Raw genomic sequence first — 25,172 nt, 5'->3', positions numbered from 1 at the left:
GCCGGGAGAAGCAAGCCAGCTGCAGACAGTTGGGCCGGGCCCACACCCCACCTCCATGTGGTGGGTAGGAGGAGGCAAAGGGAGAGACTGGCAAAAGCACGTTCACAACCAGGTTCCAAGGCCCTCAGGTACAGGTGGGCTCTCGAGGTAGGGAAGCAAGATGCGGACCCACCCAGGGCACTGCAATCCGCCTAACGGTTACCAGGTGCTGAGTACCACACGCACCAGGCCCCGTGCTGGGCATTTCCACGCGCATCTCATTTACATGCCCTAGGAGGAGGTATCCTCATTTACCAGAAAGAAAACGGGGTTGGTGGGCTCCGGGAGCTTAGTGCTGGTCACACAGCTGGGGAGGGGTGGGGCTGGGCCTGTGCTCTCCTTGGCATGTCACCTCCTAGAAGTAGGGAATGAGGCAGATGTCCAGTGTCCAGACCTGGGTAGAGAGAGAGAGGCCCGGCTCACAGAGGGGCCACTAGATGGTGACCCACCCAGTAGTGACCAGAAGATCCTGGTCTACTTTAAACCTTCCTGCCTTGGGCTGGAGATAACCTGAGCCTGCAGATGGAAGGACAGGGAGGCTGCACCTGGCCGAGGTGCCATGGGGCATCAAGAATGTGGAGGTAGATGAACATCCCTTCCTCTGAGGCTCAGAGAGACGCCTGCTACCTCCCAGGGGAATAACTTTGCTGGACTTGTTAAATGGAAAGCCCTGTCCCCCACAAAGGCCGCTGGGGGTCAGAAGTGGAAAAAATGACAAAGAAACAGCCTGGACCAAGAGCCAAAGGCATTTAATTATTGCAAGACTGTGGGGAGTGTCCATCTGTGAGCATAACCTTCCCCCAGTAAAACTTGCCTGCACCAAGGGATCAAGTAACAAGAGAGGGAATTAAATCTCCTGGGCCTCGCAGATGTCTGTGTTTGCTGGAGAGGGAGTGGAGAGGTTGGGGATGCCCCTGAATCAGTGCCGGCAGCTGATCACCCAGGATTCAGAAAGACTCACACACTGTCTGCCCAGTCTAAGGCTTGGCTTCTAAGCAGGTCCCAGGGGCCTTCTTCAGCCAAAGCTCTGGTCTAACCGAGGTCCAAGCTGTCGGGCCCCGTGCAGCTTAGCGTGCAGCCGGCCACCTGATAACCAGAGAACAGCTCCATTTCAGCCACTAAGTCTCAGGTCCTGCTGGGCACAGGAATGCTATAAAAAGCACTTCGGCAACAGCAAGTAAATCTGTTCTGCTACTCCTCCCTTCAGAGTCCATTTCCCTGAGGGCTCAGGAAAGAATGCAGAGAGTTGGTCAGGCAGCTGGAATCAGGCTCCTCTTCCCTGATTACTGTGGACTCTTGAAAGTGAAGGCTCCCCAGTTCCAGGAGGCTTTCCGTTTTCCCACTCCGAGATTCCAGAGGAAGGTCGCGGACACAGCAGTCCTCCCTCCCCCTCAGTCTTATTATTTGAACCTCATTGGGATGCTCCTGGTTCCTGAACAGGGCTGCCGGCCTGATCCACCCTTTCAAAGGGGCTACCCAGCCCCCACCCAACAAACCCACGCTCTGCAAATGCCAAGTCCACTAGGAGCTCGCTGAGACAAAGTGCTGGGCATGGGCAAGGGGTGGAGAGCCCCAGGGGAGGGGCCAGAGAGAGGGACGCTGTGGGAAGTCCCCAACAGGGCTCACTGGGTCCTTTGTACCGGGCGTTAGTGCCGGTCGCACAGCCAGCCACTTGCATACTGATTTGTCAAAGCCAGTTCAGGAGAAAACTGACTCCCAGGAGCCAGGCCCACTCAGTCAGCCCTGGTTGATGCTGGGAGGAAAATTAGGGAAAAAGCAGAAATCACTGGATTTGGGACTGCAAGATTTCACGTAAGGAATACTTCTCTGAGGACAACCTCTGTCCCTCACCCCCTACCACCTCCCCTTGCTTCTTGCCTGGACAGATAGATCTCTTAACCCAGAGGACAGTCACAGAACCGCGGCCTCTGACTGGAAGTGACCATGGAGACGGTGCCCGCCCACCTCCTCCACCTCTGCAGGAAGCTCTGGTTACACGGAGGCGAGACCTGCCCGGATGCCACTTGAACCCAGCTGTCCCAAGGCTCCCCCTCCCCCATGGGCCATGTCCTTATCTACAGGCCAGACCCTGAGAGGCACCGGATGGCAGTTACACCCTGTCTGCGTTCCCCAACCCCTCTCCTCCAGTGAGCCCCCGGGCCCTTCTGCGGTGCTCTTTACTCTGCCTACCCTCCTCGCCATTTCTGACTTACCCAGAGCCCTCCCAGCTTATGGTACTAAAGAACGGAAATCATGCCTGCCAACTAATGGCCAGACACCTTAGCTTGGCATGTATGTCCCACCAGTTGGCCCAATCCTGCCTCTGCAGCCCCAGCTCCTCTCTTCGCAGTTCCCAACCCACTCCCCTCAGCTGCTTCCCACCTGCAACAGGGCAATCAATGCTCTTTCACACCTTCTCGGACTCACCACTAATGGGGCCTCCCCACCCATTTTCTATGTCTGGAAAACTCGGAGCCTCAGCTCAAACAGCACTCGCTCTGCGATGCAGGGCCCTTCTCCCTTGGGGCTCCCGCAGCACCAGGCCCAGCTTTCATCACTGCCCCCAACCCTATGGGGTTGACTCCTGCACCTACATTTCCTCCACCAGATTTGTCCCCGGGACAAATGTCAAGAGGGAAATGCCTACATACTCAGGAGCAAACCTAAGTCCAACTGCCGGCTCTTTGGAGAAAGTTCAGCCTGAGATGAGGGACAGAAGTACATATCTCTCCTTCAGCAAAAAGGGGGTCGAGGGGAAGCCCCCCAGTTCTCCCTCCAGGCCAGCTCCGTGGGCACATGTCCGTGCAGTCACACAGAGCCCCATGCTCAGAAGGGCCCGTGTTTAGTTTAATGCTCTGCTGTTGTCATCCTGAAATTCTTTATTTTTTAACAAGGACCCCACATTTCCATTTTGCCCTGGATTCTGCCCCCTACTGCCTCCAGGGCCTCAGAGAGCTCACCTCTGGTGGCCTGCGAGCAGCACCGGGTCCGGCTATGACAGGCAAGTGGCTACTACTCTGTATCAGCTTGTTTCCACCCACAGAAAACAAAACCTCACAGCCCTGGTGGCAGAGCCGGGGGCCATGTGACTGTGGCCTCTGGCAGAGAGAGGAAACAAGGAGCCAGCATGGCAGGCCTGCCTTTGGGCCGCTGTCTCAACAGGACCACGGCCCCTGGGACCCCAAGGGAGGCTCTCCCTGGCCCGCTGTTGAGGGTGTGGGAGAAGCACCCTTCTTCCTTCCATTTCAAATGCTCTAGAAATCATCCAGATATGTCTGAGATTTTCCACTTTTGTGAAAAATGCCACTTAAAATCCTTTCCTGTCTTCTGGACAATGTTCCTATTTTTCCAAAGTATCCTAGCAAAAAACAAAATCTGTACACTAGAGTGTCCGTACAAAAGTGGTGATGATCCCACCTTTAGCTTCTCTGAAACTTTTACTTTCAAAATGCACGAGGTATAAGGAAAAACACACGAACTTTGGCATCAGTGGTTGCAGCTCTGACTCCCGGCGCTTGTGCTCACCAGCAGCCAGACTTCCAGCAAGTCTCTCAGGGCCCCCCACCTTGGAGCCTCAGTCTTTCTCACATAAAATGGGGAAGTAATGTCTATCTGACAGAGGCTGCAAGCAGCAGAGGAAGCCAGCAGCCAAGCTCTAGCAGAGCATGGAGAGTATTATAAATTCCCACAAAATGGTAACTCTGTCATTCCCTCCACGGTCAGAAGGCGATGACCAGGGAGAGGACTTGGTTTGGAGAGAGCTGTGAGTCCACTGCCGTCTGTGGGTGACCCCACATCTCGGGACGCCCAGCAGCACTGAGCCCCAGGGGATGTTCACAGAATGCGGTGAGGTGTTCCCTGCTGGAGGCCCCGGCCCTTGTTATGTTCTGAGGCGAGCCGTCTGAACGGGGATGATGGAACAGAACCATGGGCAGCAAGAGGCCAGGGGGAGGGGGCATGGGTGCTGGCATCAGAGCCAGAAAGCCCTAGCCTTGAACTTTCACTTTGCCACTTACTGGCTGCTACTTACTGGCTACTTACTTGGGCAATTAATTGAATTCTTCGTGCCTCAGTTTTTCTCATCTGTCAACATGAATAACTATCTTCCTTACAAGGAACCCAGTGAGGAACATGGAGCTAACTCTTTGTCCAGTTACTTTCCAGTCCTTTCCAATACTAACTGCATTGCCCCCTTGGGTCCATTAGGGACCCAATATTCTTATAATCATTTCCCCCCCTTTTTTTTCCCTTATGGCAGCATAAACTGGCTTCAGTTTCTTGCATTCAAAAAGAATTCCAACTTTATGCTATTATTATCAACAAACACCAGTTCCTTTCATCTTCCTGGTGTCTATATACCTCCATCATGATAGTTCCTTTACAGTTGCCCTTTGAAAAAAAAAGAAAACTGAACAAAGAACCCCAGATGCAGTCTGACCCACACAAAAAAGAGTGAAACCATTTTCTCTGGGGTTCCATTAATGCAGCCTCAGTTGGCAGTTTTTTTTTTTAAAGCAACACTGCTTATTCACACTGAGTCTTTGGGAATTAGAATCTACCAGATCCTCTTCTTAAAAGCTACTACCAAACCAAGTTCCCTCTATCCTATTAATATTCTGAACTTAATGCAAGATATTAATCCTGATGATTCCAACCCAGCTCAATTTTTAAAAATGTTCTTAAATCTTGGTTTTCCTGCTTTATAAGCTAACCTGTTTTGTCCAGCTTTGTGACCTCCCCACCTTTGATAAGTAGTTCTCCCTCAAGTTAATCTCAAGCCAGTAGCAGACAGGAGATAGCTGGAACCTCGGTCAAGTCTTCCTCCAGATGACGTTATCAACACGCTTAGAAAGCAGGTTTACTCAGCTATGCATCTGCCTAGCTGTGCTATCACCAACCCATGCTACCTGTCTTTGCATAAGGATGTCATTAGAAATTGTCAAGAGACTTCCTGAAACCCAGACACCTGGTGTGTGTGCTGTACATCCTCCTCCTTGCCTCTGTTCCACTGAACCTATTTCTCCAAGTAAAAGGTTCCTTGTTTGGGTGTTTTGCACACATCATTCTTTAGCTTTCCTGACACACTGCACCAAACATCCCATCCACAGATCTACAGAATCCACTTACATGTAGTTTTTCTGGTTAGTTCTGCCTCCTTCCATTTTTCACAGCTGTCTCTTTAAAGATGGTGACTATAAGGCTTTTGTGTTTTTTAAAAACATCATCTGGATTGATTAATCATTGCAATTGATCAAAACAACATAAATATATCACAAAATTTGACAAGTATTAAAAGTAAAATTTTACTGGATGTGCCACTTTAATCAGATGGGGCTTTCCCCACCCAAGTAGTTCATGTACATTGAAAATATTACTCATTGCTAAATAAGACAGGAAATGGCATCGATTCTACTCCTATTTTTTATTTGTATAGATTAAAGCACTCTCTGCAAAATTTATTCATGTCAATAGGAAAATGGGAATAGGAGTTTTGTTACAGCAATGTCACCTTATTCTATGAGTACCTTCTTAGCGATACGCCATAAGTAATCATTTTAAATTTTTAATGGTTCATCGTTTGAAAACTTGATTAGGCCAATCTTTCCCTTTTTTTTTTTTTTAAGCAAAAAGAAACTTAGAAAAAAACCTGCGTTAGAAAAAGATCTGTTACCTAGTCATTAGAGTCCTTCACCTTCTCAACCTTGATACCACATTCTGAATGGCCCCTTTGCTGGGGTGAGGTACCACTGTAAGATTTAGAACGGGTGAGATGCACACCTGTGGGTTGTAACGTGGGCGAAGGGCAGTTGGGAAGGGGAAGGAGGAGAGAATCAATTACAGAACGTGAGGAAGCTCCAGAAGACCATGCTGCAGTGTAAGCAGTCATGCGGCCACACCTATATCTTTTGGAGCTGTTTCCCTGGAATCCAGGGTATGTCTGCTTATCTCCACCTTGGCCATCATTAGTGCTTATGAAAGCCCAGGAGATATGGTCATGTATTTTTAAGGTCCCTATAATTTTTCTGGTTCCAACCAGATTCTTTAGTTACAGAAGAGAACTTTCCCTCAGTTCTCTATTTGCCTTTCTATTTTCTGAGCAATGAAAAATGTGTCAATAAAGCAAGGAATGGATCTCACAGTCTGCTTCTGGCAGCAGGACTCTCTAGAAGTGAGGATGGCTCTCCATCACCACTCTGCCTGCCTCTGAGCCAGTATTTCGTCTTTGTTCTCATCATCCATATATCTTCCTCCTTCCCTCACGTCCTTGGCTTGGTACACAGATACACATCTTTATACACAATGTTGCTTCTCCACCATTTAATTATATCCACTTAAATCCAGACAAGGCACCCATGCCCTCCACTGCAACAGAGTTATCCATTCCATCTCATCAAATCAGAAGAGGTGGATGGCTTTCTTCATATTTTACAGAAAGGAAAAGTGAAAGTCAGATTACCCAAGGCACAGAGCAAGCTGTAGAAGACCAGAAACGCAGGCAGGGTCTTTTAGCTTTCCACCTACACTCCCCCACCCGATTTCATCCCTGTCAAACAAAGATAATGATGGTTTAAGACACCAAAGGCACAATGGCAACTTGAGGAAGCCTTAAGTGACAACGCACTGAAGGCTGTGTACTGCCTGGAGCTTTTTACTAAGTCCACCTGCATGTTGAAGGCACAGCACAGGGCAGGCTTAGGAAAGTCCCCCAGCATGCAGAGTTGGAAGACAGAATACAAACTCCTAAAGGCCTCTTATAAGTCACGAAAGTTATCAGCAGCCAAAGAATGATGACCAACATTAACAAGTATAAGCAAACGGGAGGTGAGAACTTACTGTGTCCCCGATCTTCAGGCCTTCACACTTCCTCTGACCAGGGTAAGATACACCATCCTGGCAGGTAGCAGTGAAGAAGAGATTAATATCCTCAGGCTGATCCCAGACGGACAGCTCCACTTTAGACCGGATGCTCTGAACAGAGAGAGAAGATGAAGCCAGAACCACTTAGTAAAGGCTGCAGCCAAGATGTTCTCCACACTGGTTCTCTGATGCCCACAGGGCTTCCTTTAACTCCGGGATCTCAAGCCAAGGCAAGAGCCAGTGGGCTAGGTTCACTGCCCCTTCCTCATCCCTTTCGTCCTCTCCACACCCACACACCATCCTACTACCCCTGGCCTGAGGTCTCCCTCTGTGAGCTCAGAGAAGTTGCTAATGGCCCACCTGCCATATGATCATCTCATCTGCTTCTAGGGGTCATGCTCTGTTCCTGCTCGTCTCTGCAGAGTCACCCCATCCTCACCCTCAGCTTCACACAGCACCTCAAATCTTGCCATGCTCACCCAGACGCTAGGCCTTTGCACGTGCCTGGGATAATGTTCCTTTGCTCAGCTGCTCTTCTCTCTCCTCCCCCCGCCCTCCGTCAGCTCCCTATCTTCCTTCCCCATCAGCTCAGCAGGTACCTCAGATGAGGTCCAAATTCATGAGCTCTGAACTACATTCTGAGAGAATAAGACCTTATATGTGGATTATGTTCTCAAGACAATGGATGAAGCAAAAATGAAGCCAAAGTTATCCGACAGATTAGAAAAAACAAAAGACTAAAAATATCAAGTGCTGGAAATGAGTTGGAGCAACTGGGTGCCTCATACCCTGCTGGTGGGAGCGTGAACTGGTACAACCCTTGAGAAAAACATTAATAAGCAGTACCTACTAATGCTTAGGTCAACCTTAGACAAGCAATTTACACTAGGATTATATCCAACAGAGATGTGTACTGACCAGAAAACACGTACGAATGTTCACAGCAACACTGTCTGTAACAGCTAGAAACCGCAACTACCCAAATGCCTATCAACAGAACAGACTTTTTTTTTTTTCAAATTATGGTGTGTTCATGTAGAATATCACATAGTACAAGAATGAATGAAATATGACTACATGTCATGACATAGATGAATCTCATAAACATCACAGAGCCCAAAAGAAGCCAGATGCAAAAGGCATACATATTCTATGATTCTATTTATATGAAATTCAAAAACAGGCAAAACTAACGGTTACCCCCAGGGGATAGTAATAGAAAAGGACATAGGGGTTCTGGATGCAGTAATATTCTGTTTTTTGGCCTGGGTGGTTCTACACTCGGGTGTATTTAGTTTGTACAAAGTCTGTACAATCTTCTGTATGTCTCCAATTTTAAAAAACTGACACTGAGAATCTCTAAGGAGGATGTACTTTAGAGACAGACGCCAAATGAAATAACTGGCTTGTAGTTAGGGCACATCTTACAAAAAGAATTTTTTATACACTAAATACACTCGGAATAGCAGGATGCACATACTCCGAGAGACACATGGACACCCCGCCAGATCAACTGACAGCCCTTCAGACCCCCACCTCCTTCTCAGGTGCACTCCAGGGAACAGGGCATTGGACTGAATGGCAGGCAGAAGTGCTTCCTGCTCTCATGGGGTTTCTTTTCTTTTTTTCTTTTCTGCTGAGCATGTAGTGTTAAACTTGAATTAGTTAAATATGCAGTTTTCCCAACACATTAACAGCTTGTTGAAAACACTCTCTGCAAAAAATAGTCTCTCCCTTTGCAACAAATTGTCTAAGTGCTTCTACAACTCTAAAAATTGTCTAAGTGCTTCTACAACTCTAAAAATACTCTCTCTTAAATCCACTTCCTCTTGTTAGTGCCAGCCTCCACTGGCTTCCAGAGCACCACTCAGCACACACAGCTCTCCTGCTGTTCACAAATCTGTTCTCCCCACTGAGAGACCATATCATATTTCTCTCTAGGACTGAACACAAGCTTTTGCTGAATGGATGGATGGATGGATGGATGAATGGATGTTTTAACAGCAGCTATGGTAGGCAGCTCAGGCCTACTGGAAGAAACTTAATTTTTGAGAGACAAGGTAAATTAAAAATTATATATATTAGGGCTTCCCTGGTGGCTCAGTGGTTGAGAGTCCACCTGCCGATGCAGGGGACACAGGTTCGTGCCCTGGTCCGGGAAGATCCCACATGCCGTGGAGCAGCTGGGCCCGTGAGCCATGGCCGCTGAGCCTGTGCATCCGGAGCCTGTGCTCCGCAACGGGAGAGGCCACAACAGTGAGAGGCCCGCGTGCCAGGAAAAAAAAAAAAATTATATATATTAAATGCAAATAAATGTGAGGATGAGGCAAAACAGTTTATCTTTAAAGGGCTAGGTAGATCGGAGCTATTTAAAAATTACTTGGGATCAGTCTCATGAAATATGAGGGCCCTGTGGCTCACAAACAAGACTTTGGGAGAAAGCATCAGTCCTTCCCATCAAGATCTGCTGAAGCCACCACCCGGAAGGATTAATGGGGAACTCGGTGGAGGGAGAGAGAGAACTGGGGACTGGGACTCCCATTCAATGAATCAATAACTGTAACAGATGGAAACAGAATCCTATATTCTACTTCTGGCCGTGAGACCCCCAAGTTTTGTGTTCAGATCTGAAGTTTGTATTATTCCTGATCCCCATGTTGTCTCTGGAATCAGAAACCCTTAAGATGTTAGTGAGGGTAGGAACTGTGGAGAGATTATTCAGTTCAAACCTCCCATTTTATGGAAGTGGGAACTGAGGCCAAAGAAAGGGCCTTATCCAGGGCCACTCAGCTGCCAGGGGCAGGCAGGACCAGAACCGGGCCTTCTGGGTCTCCCGGCAGTGCTCTCTGTAGTCACCAGACCGGGCCCTTCTTTACTCGGAAACTGGCTCTGATCTTGGAGTGCAGATGGTCAGGTTGTATCCTGGTTGAGTCAGTCTCCCCTCAAAGATTATGAGCTCCTGGAGGGCAGGACTGTGTTCTGTTCACTGTTTTATTCCCACCGTGTGGCATGATGCCTGCCATATGTTAGGCAGTATTTATTTGTTGAACAAATGAATGAAATGGATGGAGTACAGGATACAGCAGAGGATCAAAGCCACAGCCAGTGCAGTTCTGGTGCATGAAAACTTTTGTGTCATAAGATAATTATGTGAAATTCAATTAATTCCTACCAAATTTGCTTCTGAACATGATTCCTTACTCCTCACCCTAGGACAAGAAGACAACGTCAAGAAGTTTAAAGGCTATTAAATACTCAGGCTAGGTCCCATCTGCAATTGCTTTAAGTCAGGCCAGCTGTGGAGTGGGTGGGAGCAGACTTCATGGCAACAACAAAAAGAGAAACATGTGCTCGGAGAGGAGGACTCTGATGTCACCCTCCACATGCAGCTCTAGTGGTTTCCAGCTCATTCTTTACCTTCCCACTCTGAAAAGGGACCCCCCCCACCGCCATGATTTCTCTCTGAGTCCTACCCCCTTTTGTCAAGGTGACATAATGCGTGCGTGCGTGCGTGCGTGCGTGTGTGTGTGTGTGTGTGTGTACGTACGTACGTACGTACATACGTACGTACGTACGTACCCAGGGCCCTACCTCCGAGCTCTGGAAGGGAACCTCTCGCCAGCACCCACTATACAGCAAAGCTCCACGCTGGTGATCTCTCACAATAAAGAAGTTGGCACAGCAAGAAAAAATGTAGAAATCGAAGCCCAGAGGTGAACGTTTCACACAGTGAAAGCCAAGAACAACAGACTCGATTCTACGAGATGTTACGTTAAACGTGCCCTTTCCGTTTTGCTCCCTCCCCAGCCTAGAGTCACGCCATGGCCATTTCCGCTGTTACCTGTGCTCTGCTGCAATCCTCTCAGGATGTCCCCACGGACGGTGTGCCAACTATAAGCGAGGTAGAAGTCAACCCCAAAACACAGAGGTGGCAAGGTGACGCAGAGAAACACAAATGGTCCCATGAGAGCTGTGCTTGGACCGTGGCCAGGGAGAGGAGCAGGTGAAAGGACAACCAGAGCCCCTGCACGGGTCAAAGTGCACGTGTGTACGCACGCGCGCACACACACACACAGGCCTGTGCAGGCCAAAGTGCACGTGCACACGTATATACACACACACACAGAGGCCCATGCAAGCCAAAGTGCATGTACACACACACACACTCAGGCCCGTGCAGGCCAAAGTGCACGTGCACACGTACACACATACACACACACACACACGCCCATGAAGGTTCAAATCCAGAAGTATGGGCAGCTGAGGCCCAGCCCGGGCCTTCCCGTTTGCCAGAAAGGATGGCAAATAGCAAACAGGGTGCTAATCAACGTCAAGCACCAACATACCCCCAACGCGGCTTCCACCAACTAGACTTTGCTCTGAATACCTTGCTGCTTCTATATTTAATATATTTCTTTAAATTTCCACTGAAGGAAAGGGCAGAGAAGTAGGGAGTTACCAAGGGCCCCGACTTTTTAGGGTGATGGACACATTCACTGTCTTGATGTAGTGATGGTTTTCACAGGTGTGTACAAGTGTCAAAATTTATCAAAATATACACTTTAAATCTGTACACTGTATTGTTGGTTAATTATCTCTCAATAAATCTGTTTTCATTTTCCAATGAATCTGCACAGTCGTTGTGGATAGTATTCCAGAAACGCCCATCTTAAAGGTTGAATTTCACACGTTCACTCATGAGTCACTCGTCTTGTTTCCTAACGTGTTCTCTTACAGACACACCAGTTTAACTCAGAGTCCAGCTACGGTACTAGATTCCCAAAGGTCCTCACGGGGCTCATGCCAGGTTCCAAACGCAGTTTCTTCCTGGAATAGACCCCCTTCTCTACTCTTCTGGTTCCCAAATCCTCAGCCGCAGAAAGGGCTCCCTGCTCCTCTCCTGACCTCTGCCTAAACCCAGGCCCCTGGATTTCCATTAAGAAAACGAATTTATCTACCATGAATCCTGCTCAGGGCCAAAGCAACGTGCCTCAGAGGGAGAGCAGCACTGAGCGTTTATGAGATCCCGCCCAGGGGACCACCACCACTGTCTCGTGCACCCTGGTCTTCAGTGGACCTACACACGGGTGTGGATGTGCAAACCGCTTGGCCGCACAGAACGCTGACTGAGCAGAGCGCCTTTTCCATTTCTGGTGCATACCACCCCGCCAGTTCTACAGAACTGGGTGTCATGATGCCCTCCTATATTAAAGTCACGAGGAGCAGGGCCCTGGGCCTTCGGCAGGAAACGCTCCGGGGGGAGCCCCAGAGCTCTGTCAGCCACTCAGGAGTTCAGCACTCAGGAGCTGACCTAGGATGGAAATGCTGGGGGGTGGCTCTGCCCCAGAAACCCAGGAGAAATCTGCAGCCCACGCCAAAGCCCAGGATGTGGTTGCCCTTCAGCCATTTCTTCCCCAAAGGCCCTGGCTTGGCAGGAGGCAAGCACTGGTCACTGCACTGTTGACAGCGGGTCCAGCAGCAGCCCCCTGCTAACCCAGGGGTCTCCAAGCCCCGGGACCCCAGCAGGACAGAGAGAGCAGCCCAGGGTAGGCCTCCGGCTCTCGCACTGACTCCTTTGTTCCATATCCAGAGCTTGAGGCCCAAGGCATCACGGTGACGAGTGGCCCTCGGGAGGGGTGACTTTGGGTAGGCCCAGCCCCCCGCCGACACACACGCTTCTCAGACTCCCTCAGCATGTCAGCTTCCACTCACTGTGGGAATCTGAAAACCGCCAAGTGTAGTTAACCTGGAAATCTGGTCTCACTGGGTTCTGAGGTGGCCACTGGATACGATGAGGATTAAAGGTCAGAGATCGGAAAAGAGGATGTTAGTATGTGGGGAATAAGTTAGGAAAGGAGAAGGAAGTCTAGTTTCCCGCAACAGGAAGTTCCCGGAGTGAGGAGGATCAGAGCCTGGGTGAGAGGAAGAGGATCCTCAGCTGCACAGAAGGTGGAGGTGGGGAGGAGGACGGAAAAGCAGCCACAAGTCCTCACTGCTGCCCACGCACCGCCTTCAGGACCCTGAGGCTCCAGGAGACCAGGTGAGGGCTGGGAACCCCCAAGCTCTGGGTCGCCCGTGGCGAGGGCATTGCCTACGGCTCCTGGTCTAGCCGAGCAGTAACGCAAAATAAGGCTGCATCAGTAGGGTCACAAATTCAACCGGAAAGGCAGAGCTCCAAATACACATATGTAAATCAGTCATGGGAAAGTAAGATGGTTTTTCTAACACACATGTGATACCAGAGTGGTTAATCACACTCCCAGGTTAGCCCACATGTCTATTCTATGTAAGTTCAGGACTAACAGCACTCCTTAAACTAAATTTCCTCTATGTAGAACTTTGTTTTAACAGGAAGATGCACTCTGAATTCCAATTTGGGAAGTACTAGGCCTCATGAGGGGCTGGCTGGGCACTGGAGGCCTTGCAAGGAGGGGATAGCTGAGGGCACATACTTCCCAGCACAAGAAAATGTGCTTGTCGTTTTCCAGAGAAAAGGTAGGTCTGAGTCAACCCTTGGGTTTGGTTTGGGGGTTAGAAATTGAGAGGAAGGAGGGTAGGAAGGAAAAAGATTTGGGAATCCTGGGTGACTGGCTTGGGATGTGGCAGTGACTGCTAAACTACATCCTTAAGTGCTGTACTTAGTAGAGCAGAGCCAAGTTAACAGGACGGGTTACAAAAGCACAGAATTTGGGCTTCCCTGGTGGCGCAGTGGTTGCGAGTCCACCTGCCGATGCAGGGGACACGGGTTCGTGCCCCGGTCCGGGAAGATCCCACATGCCGCGGAGCGGCTGGGCCTGTGAGCCATGTGCTCCACAACGGGAGAGGCCACAACAGTGAGAGGCCCGTGTACCGCAAAAAAAAAAAAAAAAAAAAAAAGCACAGAATTTAACAGGCCCACTCAGGTTTCCTCTGAGAGGACCTGATTACAATCAGACCCTAAGTGTGCAGACTCATTCTAGTCTGCAGGTCTATGTGGAGCTCCAGAAGCCTGGGGGATTTCAGTCCTGCCCACTGGGAGGCGAAGTCAGTGTGTGTGCTTCTCACTTCTCACCACGGGGAACACAGAGGCCTGAGTCCACCTGAGTCCACACCAGCTCCCGGAGCCTCAGTGGGAGAGGGTGGGGGAAGAAACCAGTGACTTACGTTGTATGCATTGATAATCAGTTGAATTATATTTTTGGAGTCTCCGTGTAATATCTCCACCGTTGTTCCAGGTATCAGGGCTGTAAAATTCTTGTGGGGGGAAAAAAAAGAAAACAAATGAGCCCATTTTGCCCTTCCACACTGTCAAAGAGTGAACACTGCCCTACTGAGCTAGAACAGTCAGGGCCCCCAGCACTGATTCTGCCACTCTCTCACACCGTAAACTAGAGAAGATGCCACAAGCAGAGGTAAGAAGGCGGCAAAAGGGAATGGAGTTGCTGCAGTCAGCTGTGGAATCTTGACTCTTGAAGGTCTGAGGGGAAAGGGCCTGACAAGATCTGTTCCTAAAGTATAATGTCATCTTCTTCTTGGAGACCCCTCCTCTCTGGCATGTAATGGACAACTCTCTGGAATTCCATCCTCTAAGGTCAATATATTCTTGATGTTCTTGCCCCTCTCTCCCCTAGACTACATAGGCATTCCCAGGTTCAGTTCAAGGATGCCCTCGACCTGTCCAGCAGGAGTGAAAGGGGAAACTTTTCTAAGGGTCTCAAATACAGCCTCTTTTCCTAGGAGGGAAATGAATGTGAATGGTGCCTTCCCAAGGAGGTCTGGTATCTCTGGGTGAAGTCTTTGGCAAAGCAGGCAGCCTTGAAGTGGCTGCCTTTCCTCTTTCACTTGTACAAAGGCCTGAGTATGTCACTTACTAAAGTGACAGAAATAGCTAGAAACATCCGCCACCCTCAGCCTGCCTTGGACTGGATTTGCCTCCCGAGTGAGAGGTCCTTGGTTCTGAGCAAGGCTGGCTTAAGCCAAGGTAGGTGTCTTCCCTCCTGAAGCATCCGGTAGCATTCTCAGTACAGTCTGTGCAACTGACCTCTAAAAATGGTATTTGTAATTGGATATGTTCTATCCTGCTATCTTCACTAAACAATCTCCTTCCCTTGTTTTCATCTTCTAAAACTGATTCAGACTAAAAGAAGATAAAGAACTCAAGAAGGTGTAAGTGGCATTTTATCAATGATTATCTCAGGCAGGAGCAATATAAACACACCATCAGACAAGGGTTCTTCTGTGGATATTTAAGAGCAGGAAAGAGAGGGGAGGGCTTCCCTGGTGGCACAGTGGTTGAGAGTCCGCCTGCCGATGCAGGGGACATGGGTTCGTGCCCCAGTCCGGGAGGATCCCACATGCCGTGGAGTGGCTGGGCCCGTGAGCCATGGCCGCTGAGCCTGCACGTCCGGAGCCTGTGCTCCACAGCGGGAGAGGCCACGGCAGTGAGAGGCCCGCGTATAGCAAAAAAAAAAAAAAAAGAGAGAGAGGGGACAGTTGGCTGTTCTAGAGGTGGGGATTAATTTCTCATAACCTCTCAATTCAAAAGATGTCAGAGGTGAGCTGGGCTTCACACCTGGCTCACACGAACACTCCTTGAGCAGCCTGGAGGAGAGTTCTAGTGAAAGGCAACTTGCCTGTGATTGTGGGAAAAAGCACATCCACGAGGGAAATGTATAATGGTGGCCCATGGGATGACCCTGGAAGAGTCTCTCTTAGACAAGGCAGACTCACACACATACTGCTCTGTTCACTCAAGACACGTATTGTTTTCTTCGGAAATTCCTGTCCCAAACTAACCCACTGGTCCCCCGTACTCTGCAGGAAGGCGTAAAAACTCTGGACTGTGGAACTGGTGATGTAGCCTGCCTAGATGCCTAGTTTTCTTTCTGTACATTTTCATTTTATATCATCCTTCCCTGTTCCCTGGGTGTTTCCATTTCATCATCTGAAAAACTATTTCCAAAGTTCTTCTCATTACCAAATTAGAAACCATATGTTTAACTTCCTTGGTATGTACTGCTATATGAACGCTTAAGAGCTTCCTTAATACTATTATTTTCCAGTAGATCAGGACAGGGCTATATTGCACCCTCCTCTGGATCTCCGCCCACATAGAACAGGGCTGTTAACACTCCTCACCCGGCCTCCCCACACTTCACCTGACCCCACATTCCAATCTCCCATTCACCTCAGGGTCAGCAGGGCCCCCAGATTCAGGCCATCAGCCTCCCTCACTCCCTCCAGGTGTACCTTGTAGAGCATATAATGGTTCTTCGTCACTGCAAAGATGAGGTTGATGTTGTTTTCTGCCAATTTCTCTCCAAGCAAGGCAAGGGATGGATAGTCCTAGGGCCAAGGCATAAGTCAAGGTTGTAACAGTTCTCGCAGGCTGACACACGAGCAGGTGGCTCCAACGTGCACTCAGTAACTCTTCACTTGCCATGATAAGCATCTTCCCCTGGCAGCACCTTAATAACCACGCCCCCTCGGCAGCTCCTTACTGAGAAACTGTAGGGGGGATTCTCCAAGAAAGGACCTTCTGGCACCTACTAAGCTAGACTCACTCCTCCTACTCCTCCAACCCAGAATAGAGAAGTGATGAGTGGAGGTTTCCCACACTTGGTCCGTGTTTCCATCCCTTCAGCAGGAATGGGGCAGAAGGGGCAAGTCCCCAAAAGGAGAGCCACCACGTCCGACCACCTACCATCAACACCTGTTATCTTCCCTCTCTTCCCTAAGACTTATCTTCCTGATCTCCTTGCCCTATTTTTCCTTTTCCTATGCCCAATACTGGGCCTGCCAATGTCTCCTACAGGTTCTGCTCAGTCCTCTCATGGCTCAGAATGGGCAGAAGAGGCTGTTGATATTTGGACTAAAAGTTGGGCTATGGCGGGGGAGGGGTGCAGAGCAAGAAGGGAGGGAGGACACCTCGAGGCAGCTTAGCAATGTCCGGGAGGATTTTACGGGCTGATGATGGATGCAGGGGTCCTCACCGGTGAGTTCTACAGTTATCAGGTTGTGTGGTTACGAGTTCTTTTTCCCAGACTCCATTACTCTTGATCACCTCTTAAAACTGGAGAAAATGGGCTAGTCCAGCAAGAATTAGAAAGGATTTCTCTCTAGCCAGACACCAGAATGGGTTTGGGAAGGAAGAGGGTGTAGATTTTGGGAGGAAAAAACTGTACAGCAAATGTGGAAAATTCTTAATTGTTGGGTCTGGTTGATAGTTAGGTAGAGTCCACTTCACTGGCCTAGTATATGTTTGAAATTCTGCCTAAGTTCTGTTTAATCGCATGGTCCCAGTGACAGGCTACTGGGAGTGGAAGGTCCTTGGGGCTTCTCATCCCATGTAGGACACCTGCCACCCCACCCCTGACACTGATGGAACTCAGGGCATCAGGAAACCCATTTCTAGAAGTCAGGAAGTCCCGTCTTCATTGGTCTTGCCCCATAACTTCTATCCCAGTTTCTGGCTCTGCTGGAACACAGTCCTCTCCCTCGTGCAAAATCACCTCTCCCCTTTGAGATCCATCCTGTCTCGCCAGGTCACCTCTTCCCTCGACTAAACACTCCCCATGTGGGGGCACACAAGCAGAAAGATGGGGGCTTCCCTGGTGGCGCAGTGGTTGAGAGTCCGCCTGCTGATGCAGGGGACGCAGGTTCGTGCCCCGGTCCGGGAGGATCCCGCATGCCACGCAGCGGCTGGGCCCGTGAGCCATGGCCACTGAGCCTGCGCATCCGGAGCCTGTGCTCCGCAACGGGAGAGGCCACAACAGTGAAACGTCCACGTACCGCAAAAAAAAAAAAAAAAACAGAAAGATGAACCAGCTACAGAAATCCCTGAGAAATGTTCTAAGTTAACGATGAGGAGAAGTTCTAGAAGCCCAGTTGGAGAAGATGGAGTAGAGACCCAGTCCCAAGAACGGGGTGGAAAGTCGGTGAGTAGAGGTCCAGAGGAAGGTGGCAAAGGCCTGTGAGGCCTCGGACCACAGGCGGGGTGGCGGGAGCGGTGCTGGGGTCCCCAGTCCTCACCATCTGGTTGGAGGCAGTGTACTCGTTGGCCTCATTCAGGTGGCACTGGCCGTCGTGAGGCTGCACCAGGCCCCCCAGCTTTCCGTCCAGCGCGATGTGGGGCACGTCGTCCGTTGTGAACACCAGCAAGTGCAGCGCGTCCTTTCGCCAGCCGATCTTCTCCTGAGGGACAGAGGTTGATGGGTGTTAGGGCTTCCTGGCTGCCACCCAAGCCTGCCCTGGGGCATCCTGCCCCTCCCTGCTCGACTCTGTACCTGACAGCCACTCCCCTTGGACGCCTCCCCTTTTAGCCTCCCCTATAGTTCCTTCCGCAGAGCAGCCTTTAGCCCCCCAACCTCCCTTCAACACACTCGGCTGGCTGCCCTTGTCTAAGATGACTGGTAAGTGACCACTTCAGTCCCCCAATTAGACACGAATCACTCACAACAGAGTGCTCAAATGATCAACAGACAGATCTGTCTTTGGAGGATCTGAGAAAACCTGCCATCTTTCTGGTAGAAGTAAACCACTCCAATCATGAATTGAACTACTCTGGTAGTTAAGGTCAATCAGATTAGCTCTTTTCTCCCTTTACTGCTTCACTGTATGGAATGTATCCATTCTTCAGACAGAGGCACGGCTCAATACGAGCTATCTTGCAAGGGAAGGACTCTATTTTTTCATATTTAGACACTGTGGCCCCGATACAAAAACACTCCCAGTCATTACTAGTAGGAGCAGCTAGACCCTGATACAGGGCAACAAAAACTGGGATAGGGTTGCCTTCATACCAGTAGTGAAAGAGCATCCCCAAATACGTGGGTAGCAGGATGAATATAGGAAGGGTTTAAACACTGCTGAGTTATCTACACATGTACACTTGACACTGAAATAGGAGACTGGATTCACAGACTTTACAAGTTAAAAGCTATCACCTTATGGCAGATAAGGGATTGAGGGTATCATCCTCTCTTTCTTATCGCCACAATGATAGATAAAACAGCCTTCAAGAGCTATGATATTTTCTCATTTGCTCCAAAAGCAGCGTGGAAATAAGTCGCAAAAAGTCAGCGTCGGGCTTCCCTGGTGGCGCAGTGGTTGAGTGTCCACCTGCCGATGCAGGGGACACGGGTTCGTGCCCCGGTCCGGGAGGATCCCACATGCCACGAAGCGGCTGGGCCCGTGAGCCATGGCCGCTGGACCTGCGTGTCCAGAGGGGAAGATTCCACATGCCGCGGAGCAGCTGGGCCCGTGAGCCTTGGCCGCTGGGCCTGCGCGTCCGGAGCCTGTGCTCTGCAGCGGGAGAGGCCACAGCACTGAGAGGCCCGCGTACCGCAAAAAAAAAAAAAAAAAAAAAAGTCAGCATAACACAAGGAAGAAAAGGCAGTTTGAAAGGAAGCCAGGGAGGACTGAAAGCCAGGAGGCCAGCTGTGAGCAAAGAATTCACCTTTGGGGAATCAGTTTCCCAGACTCTTAACGTTCATCCAACAGACAATTACTGACTTCCTACCACATGCAGTCCCCATGGAAGGCACTGGGTCTAAGAAACAGCCTGTTCCAGACCTCAAAAAGCTTGCAGTCAAGTGGAAACACAACTTTAACATACCACAATAAGCATGCTAATGAAGGTAAATACACTTTTAATGGAAACCTGGGGAGGAGGAGAGAAGGCTTCCCAGGGCAGAGGAAATGTCAGCTGAGCTGAAGGTGAGCAGGACCCTTCAAGGAAACTGGAAGAAGAAATGACAGAGGAGGCAGAAGTTGGGGTGGGGAGTGGGCTGCTCTAGGCGCTAGTAAAGGCACCACGACGAGGCCGGGCACGTTTTCAGAACCCAGAGGAAGCAACCTAGAAGGTCCCTAACAGAGATGCATTCTAAGCTGTGACAAAACTAATTTACGGTATTAGAAGGGGAGATAAGTGGATCCCCTTGGAGGCAGGACTGGATGTCTTGGGAGGGGGTGTTAATAACTGGAATATATGGAAAGACAATGAAAACTCATCAAACAATTTTGAAAAACAACAACGAAGTTGGGGGATTCATTATCTAAGGCCAAGACTTATTATAAAGCTACAATAATTGAGATAGTGTGGTACTGACAAAAAGATAGACACACAGACCAGTGGAACAGGATAGAAACCAGAAATAGACCCACACATACGGTCAATTCGATAGAAGGTATTGGAATAATTAGACATCCATATAAAAAAAAAAAATGAACCTCAACCCACAGCTCTCACTGTATACAAAAATGAACTCAAAGTGGATCATAGACCTAAAACTATAAAACGTCCGAAGGAAACAAAGAAGAAAAGCTTTGTGACCTTGGTATAGGCAAAGATTTCTTAGATGATTCACAGGATAAAAATTTGATGAATTATTATTAATCAGTTAATTTGACAAATTAATTATTTGAATTAATTATTCACGATCAGGTGGTGAATACATAGACAAACTGTAGTACATCTCTACAATGGAATACTATTCAGCAATAAAGAGGAACAAACTGCTGATACACACAACTCAGATGAATCTCCAAAGCACTAGGTTAAGTGAAAAAAGCCTGACTCAAAAGGCAACTTACTGCCTAACCCCATTCAGAAGTTATTCACGGAAAGACAAAAATATAGGGACAGAAAACAGATTGGTGGTTGCCAAAGGCTGAGCGCAAAGGGAGAGGTCAACAACAGATGGGCGTTGGGAAACTTTCTGAGGTGACAGAAATTACCTATATCTTTTTTTTTTTCATTTCTTTTCTTCATCTATATCTTAATTGTCGGGGTGGCTCTAAGACGTTATACCTAAAAAGGGTGAATTTTACTCTATGTAAATCATCCCTCAATACACCTCACTTTGAAAAACCCTTAAAGAAGTATATACATCTTTTGACTGGATGATTCTACCGCAGGAGACTCTATCTGCAAGAAGTATTCTGAAGTACGCACGGCAGTATTTTTACTAATAGTGACAAAACAGGAAAGAGGTGACTACCCTACCTGAATACGGGAACGGTTAAGTAAACTGAGATCTCTCCTTTCCACCATTAGAAATTATGTTCATAAAAAGTATGAAATTATGTGTAAGCATGTATAATATAAAGTGAAAAACAAAGAATACAGTACTGTAATTACAGTGTGATTACAAACTATGTAAGAAACAGGCATCACTCTCCACTAAAAAGAGAACAGAGACTGAAACAAAATATACCATAATGATGTTGGGATTGAGATTAGAGGCAGTATCTTTTTTTTTTCCCCCAAACTATCATTAATAAGTGCTACTTTTAAAAGACTAGGCTTTGAATGCTGGCTCTGTCATTTAACTTTTTCAGCCTCCTTTTCTTCCACGCCAGCTTCTCAAGGGGCAGGCAGGAACCTAAGGAGGGTGACAGCAAGCAGATAGAATAACGTGGACCTTGGAAACTTGAAAGTGGGCATGGGAGCTTTTTGTCACTACCAACTACCTGTGTAGCTTTGACCACAATTATTTAACATCTCAAAGTTTTTTCTTGTTCGTAAGACAGGAATAATAATACTTAACATTTACTGTTCACCTCCACTATTCCATCACATCTTCACTGCAACCCTTATGAAGGAGGTAATATACTCTCATCTTGCAGATGAGGACACTGGTGTTCAGAGACATTAAGTCACTAGCCCAAGGTCACTGAACCAGTAAGAACCAGAGAAGTCAGATTCAGATGACCTGCCTCTTATCCGCAAAGCTAACTACCCAATCACATAGGGAGAGCCGAGGGTGTGTAATAATTGAGGTAGTTCATCAAAGTACTTGGTAAGCTCTCAACTAATGACTGCTGATCCAGGATAAATGTTTGTTGAATTAGAAGATTGCATCTGAAACAGAAATAGCTCCACAAATGAAGAGTAGCATGGCTTAATAATATTAATTCTGTCTTCTCTGAAGTGGACTCTTGTTATGTAAGTGATGTTAACAAACTTGGCCCAGAGGTCGGGCTGCACAGAATGAGATGCTTATTCATTCACCCAGGCTTTTGGGCTTGGAGATTTTACAAGCACTGACTCCACAGAGAATTTACAATAGAAATAATTTTCCTACTGGCTGCTTGGACTATTTTGAAGTCTTAAGTTCTGTATCCACATTTGGGGTGGAGATCAGTAGTGGGAAAGTGGATTTTTTTTTTAAAGGAATAACTACAGAATGGAGTGTGGCATGGGGGCCAGCATATGAGAGCTTTGGCACAGACAAGGCTGAGTTCAAGGGTTTGCTTTTGGAGACCCTAAGTCAGTCACTTCATCTCTCTCAGCCTCAGTTTCTTCCTCTGTAAAATGAAGATAATCCTACTTTGCAGGGTTGATCCTAGGTTAACAAGTATTTAGTACATAAGACACACTAAAAAAGGGGTCTATAGTTACTACTCTCAGACTAGTAATAACTTTTACATTCCTTCTCGTCTCCTTTTGCTTCTTGATGTGTGAGGCTCCACGGTCACTACAGGGACCATGAAGGCTTGCATACCGAAAAGTTTAAAAGCCTTGTATTAATTAAAACCACAGTGAGATTCTACCACACACCTAATAGAATGGTTAAAAATTAAAAAGACTGGCCACATCAAACACTGAGATGTGGAGGAAACGGAACTGGCAGACACTGCCCATAGGGTTATAAAATGATACAGGTACTTTGGAAAACAGTTTAGCAATTTCTTAAAAAGTTCAACACCTACCACATGACCCAGCCATCCCACTCTTAGGGACTGACCCATGAGAAATAAAAGCATACATCCACACAAAGACTTGAACACATTTGTAGCAGCTGCATTTATAATAGGCAAAAACTACCAAATATCCAAAACAACCCAGATACCCATCTACAGGTGGATGAATAAACTGTGGTGTATCCACACAAGGGAATACTACTCAGTAACAAAAGGAGTGATCACTCCTTAGCACAGGTGACACTCAATAGCACAGATGTATCTCAAAACAGTTCTGAGTGAAATAAGCCAGGCCAAAAAGAGTATATACTGGATTTCTGAGGTTTTAACAAACGCAAACTCATGTGTAGTGACAGAAAGCAAAGTAGTGGCTGCCTGGGGAAAGAGGGCAGGAGACGCAGGAGGGAGAAATGACAAAGGAGCACAAATACTCCTTTTTGGGGGGAGAAGGATATATGTTCGTCATCTTGATTACGGTGAATATATATCTCATGGGTATGTATAAATGTCAGTATTTGTCAAGTTGTACACGTTCAATATGTGTAGTTTACTATACATCAATCATACCTCAGTAAAGTTTTTTTAAACAAAGGCTTGGTGTGCTCAGAAAGTCATTCAAATATAGTAAATTAGATGACCAGACTGAATGTCAATACTGTGCTGGGAATTATGCATATTCCTTTGTTTGGTGGCAGTGCCCACAAAGCAGCTGGGAGTGTGGGCTCGGATAAATGGCAAACCTCAGTTCATGCCCACATCTTCCCTCGGCTTGTCTTTGTGACATTGGGCATGTTAGTTAATCTTTCCCAGTCCCAGCTTCTCAGCTACAAGATAGAGATAATAATAGTATTGATAGAATAGGGTTGTTGAGAGGATTAAGCAATATGATACACAAGGAGCACACCCAGCTCAGTACCTGCATGTAGTAAACAGTCAAGAACTGACAGTGATTGTCCTCAGTATTTCCATGGAGCTGAAAATCTGTGACTTAAATCCGGAAACACATCATCTTATTTTTGGATTGTAGGGTTATGGGTGATGTTTATTTCCTTTCTGCTCTCTGCATTTTCTAAATTTTTAGATTGAATATATTCTCTTTTTATACAAAACTATTTTAAGAGAAAAAAAGACAGACTTATTTGTTTAGCTAAACTTTTCTCCAAGTCTCTGGGTAAAAACAAGATTTTTAAAAGCCAATCTCCTAAACATGGTAGAGGTCAGCCCTCAGATGAAAATGTCACGGGTGGGCGGGATGGAAATGCGCTGGACTCCGAAGCCAGAAATCCAGCATCTGGCCGAGCCTGCAGTTTACCTGCCTTCTCTCCAGTCAAATCTGCATCAAATCCACCACAAGGTCTGTTCCAGCTTTCCAACTCCCAGTTCCCACGTGCTCAGGTGAGCAATGGACACAGGTAACAGGACTCACCTCGTCTATTCCAGGCACTCAGTGTCTGGTTCCACAGCCCTAGTATGCCTCTCCGTCATAAATAAACAGGCATCCCCCTGGCCTCTCCTCTGGTCTTAATGCTCTCAGGGAAGGCGTGCTCTCCCTCCCCAAGGAAACGCAGCCCCCAAATCCCACCCTCTCTGGAGCACCGTTCCATCAGTCAATTTCCTCTGCGTCCTTTCCTTGTGCCTAAAGATATGCTCACGACCCACTTCTAATAAACACTCTGTTTTTTTTTTTGTTTTTTTTTTTTTGCGGTATGCGGGCCTCTCACTGCCGTGGCCTCCCCCGCTGCGGAGCACAGGCTCCGGACGCGCAGGCCCAGCGGCCATGGCTCACGGGCCCAGCCGCTCCGCGGCACATGGGATCCTCCCAGACTGGGGCACGAACCCGTATCCCCTGCATCGGCAGGCGGACTCCCAACCACTTGCGCCACCAGGAAGGCCCATAAACACTCTGTTTTTGACCCAACATCTCTCATCACCTGCCTCTACGACTAGCAGACTGGCTGCCTCTATTTCCTCTCCCCAGCTCCGTATAACCCGACTTCTCCACACCCCCCTACCGTCTCTCTCACCGGCGGCTTCCAGTCACCCACCTCCTGCCCCCACACGCACAGTGGTTCTCTGCCCCAGCTGCACGTAAGGTCCTCAAGGGAGCTTCGACGATGCTGATGCCCGGCAGTTCTGATGTGACCTGCAGCCCAGCCACCGGGGCTTCTAAAGCTCCTGGGGGAGCCTACTGTGGCGCCAAGGTTGAGAACCTCGAAGCTAGCGCTGAGGTCCTGCTGCCAGCCCCGCAGCCATCCTCTGGCCTTGCTCTCCGGCCTCTCTGCTGCCGACCAGGGCCTCTGTCGAGCCCTCCTGCCCTTGGCTTCCTGGACACCGCACCGTCCAATGCCCCCGTCTCCTATGGCTGCTAGCGGATTCCACCTCCTCTCCCAGCACTGGATGAGGTCAAAGGTAACACTGTCCCCAAGGAGATTTACCCAAGTGCCATGCATCTGCTTGGACAGCTCGCAATTAATTACCTCTGCCACTTGATCTCCTTCCTGAACTTTAGTCCCAGGTCTGGGCCAAAAGCCAGACATGTCTGCCGTCACCCAAAACTCAACTTCTCCAAAGCTGATGCACCATCTTCCACT

General features: G+C 48.4%; 1 protein-coding gene across 1 annotated transcript in view; it reads right to left on the bottom strand.

The window, feature by feature from the left end:
• The window catches only part of ITGB5 (integrin subunit beta 5), a 109,543-nt gene that overhangs the window by 32,822 nt on the left and 51,549 nt on the right, over positions 1-25,172 (bottom strand). The window contains exons 6-9 of the mRNA XM_060099419.1: positions 17,908-18,069; positions 16,126-16,221; positions 14,041-14,130; positions 6,874-7,008 (exon numbers count right to left, since the gene is read on the bottom strand). Of these exons, the coding sequence (XP_059955402.1) occupies positions 6,874-7,008; positions 14,041-14,130; positions 16,126-16,221; positions 17,908-18,069 (483 nt within the window). The remainder of the gene's footprint in view (positions 1-6,873; positions 7,009-14,040; positions 14,131-16,125; positions 16,222-17,907; positions 18,070-25,172) is intronic.

The sequence above is a fragment of the Mesoplodon densirostris genome, chromosome 5 (assembly GCF_025265405.1).
Source record: "Mesoplodon densirostris isolate mMesDen1 chromosome 5, mMesDen1 primary haplotype, whole genome shotgun sequence".
NCBI lineage: Eukaryota > Metazoa > Chordata > Mammalia > Artiodactyla > Ziphiidae > Mesoplodon > Mesoplodon densirostris.
This window is presented reverse-complemented; position numbering and strand designations above follow the sequence as displayed.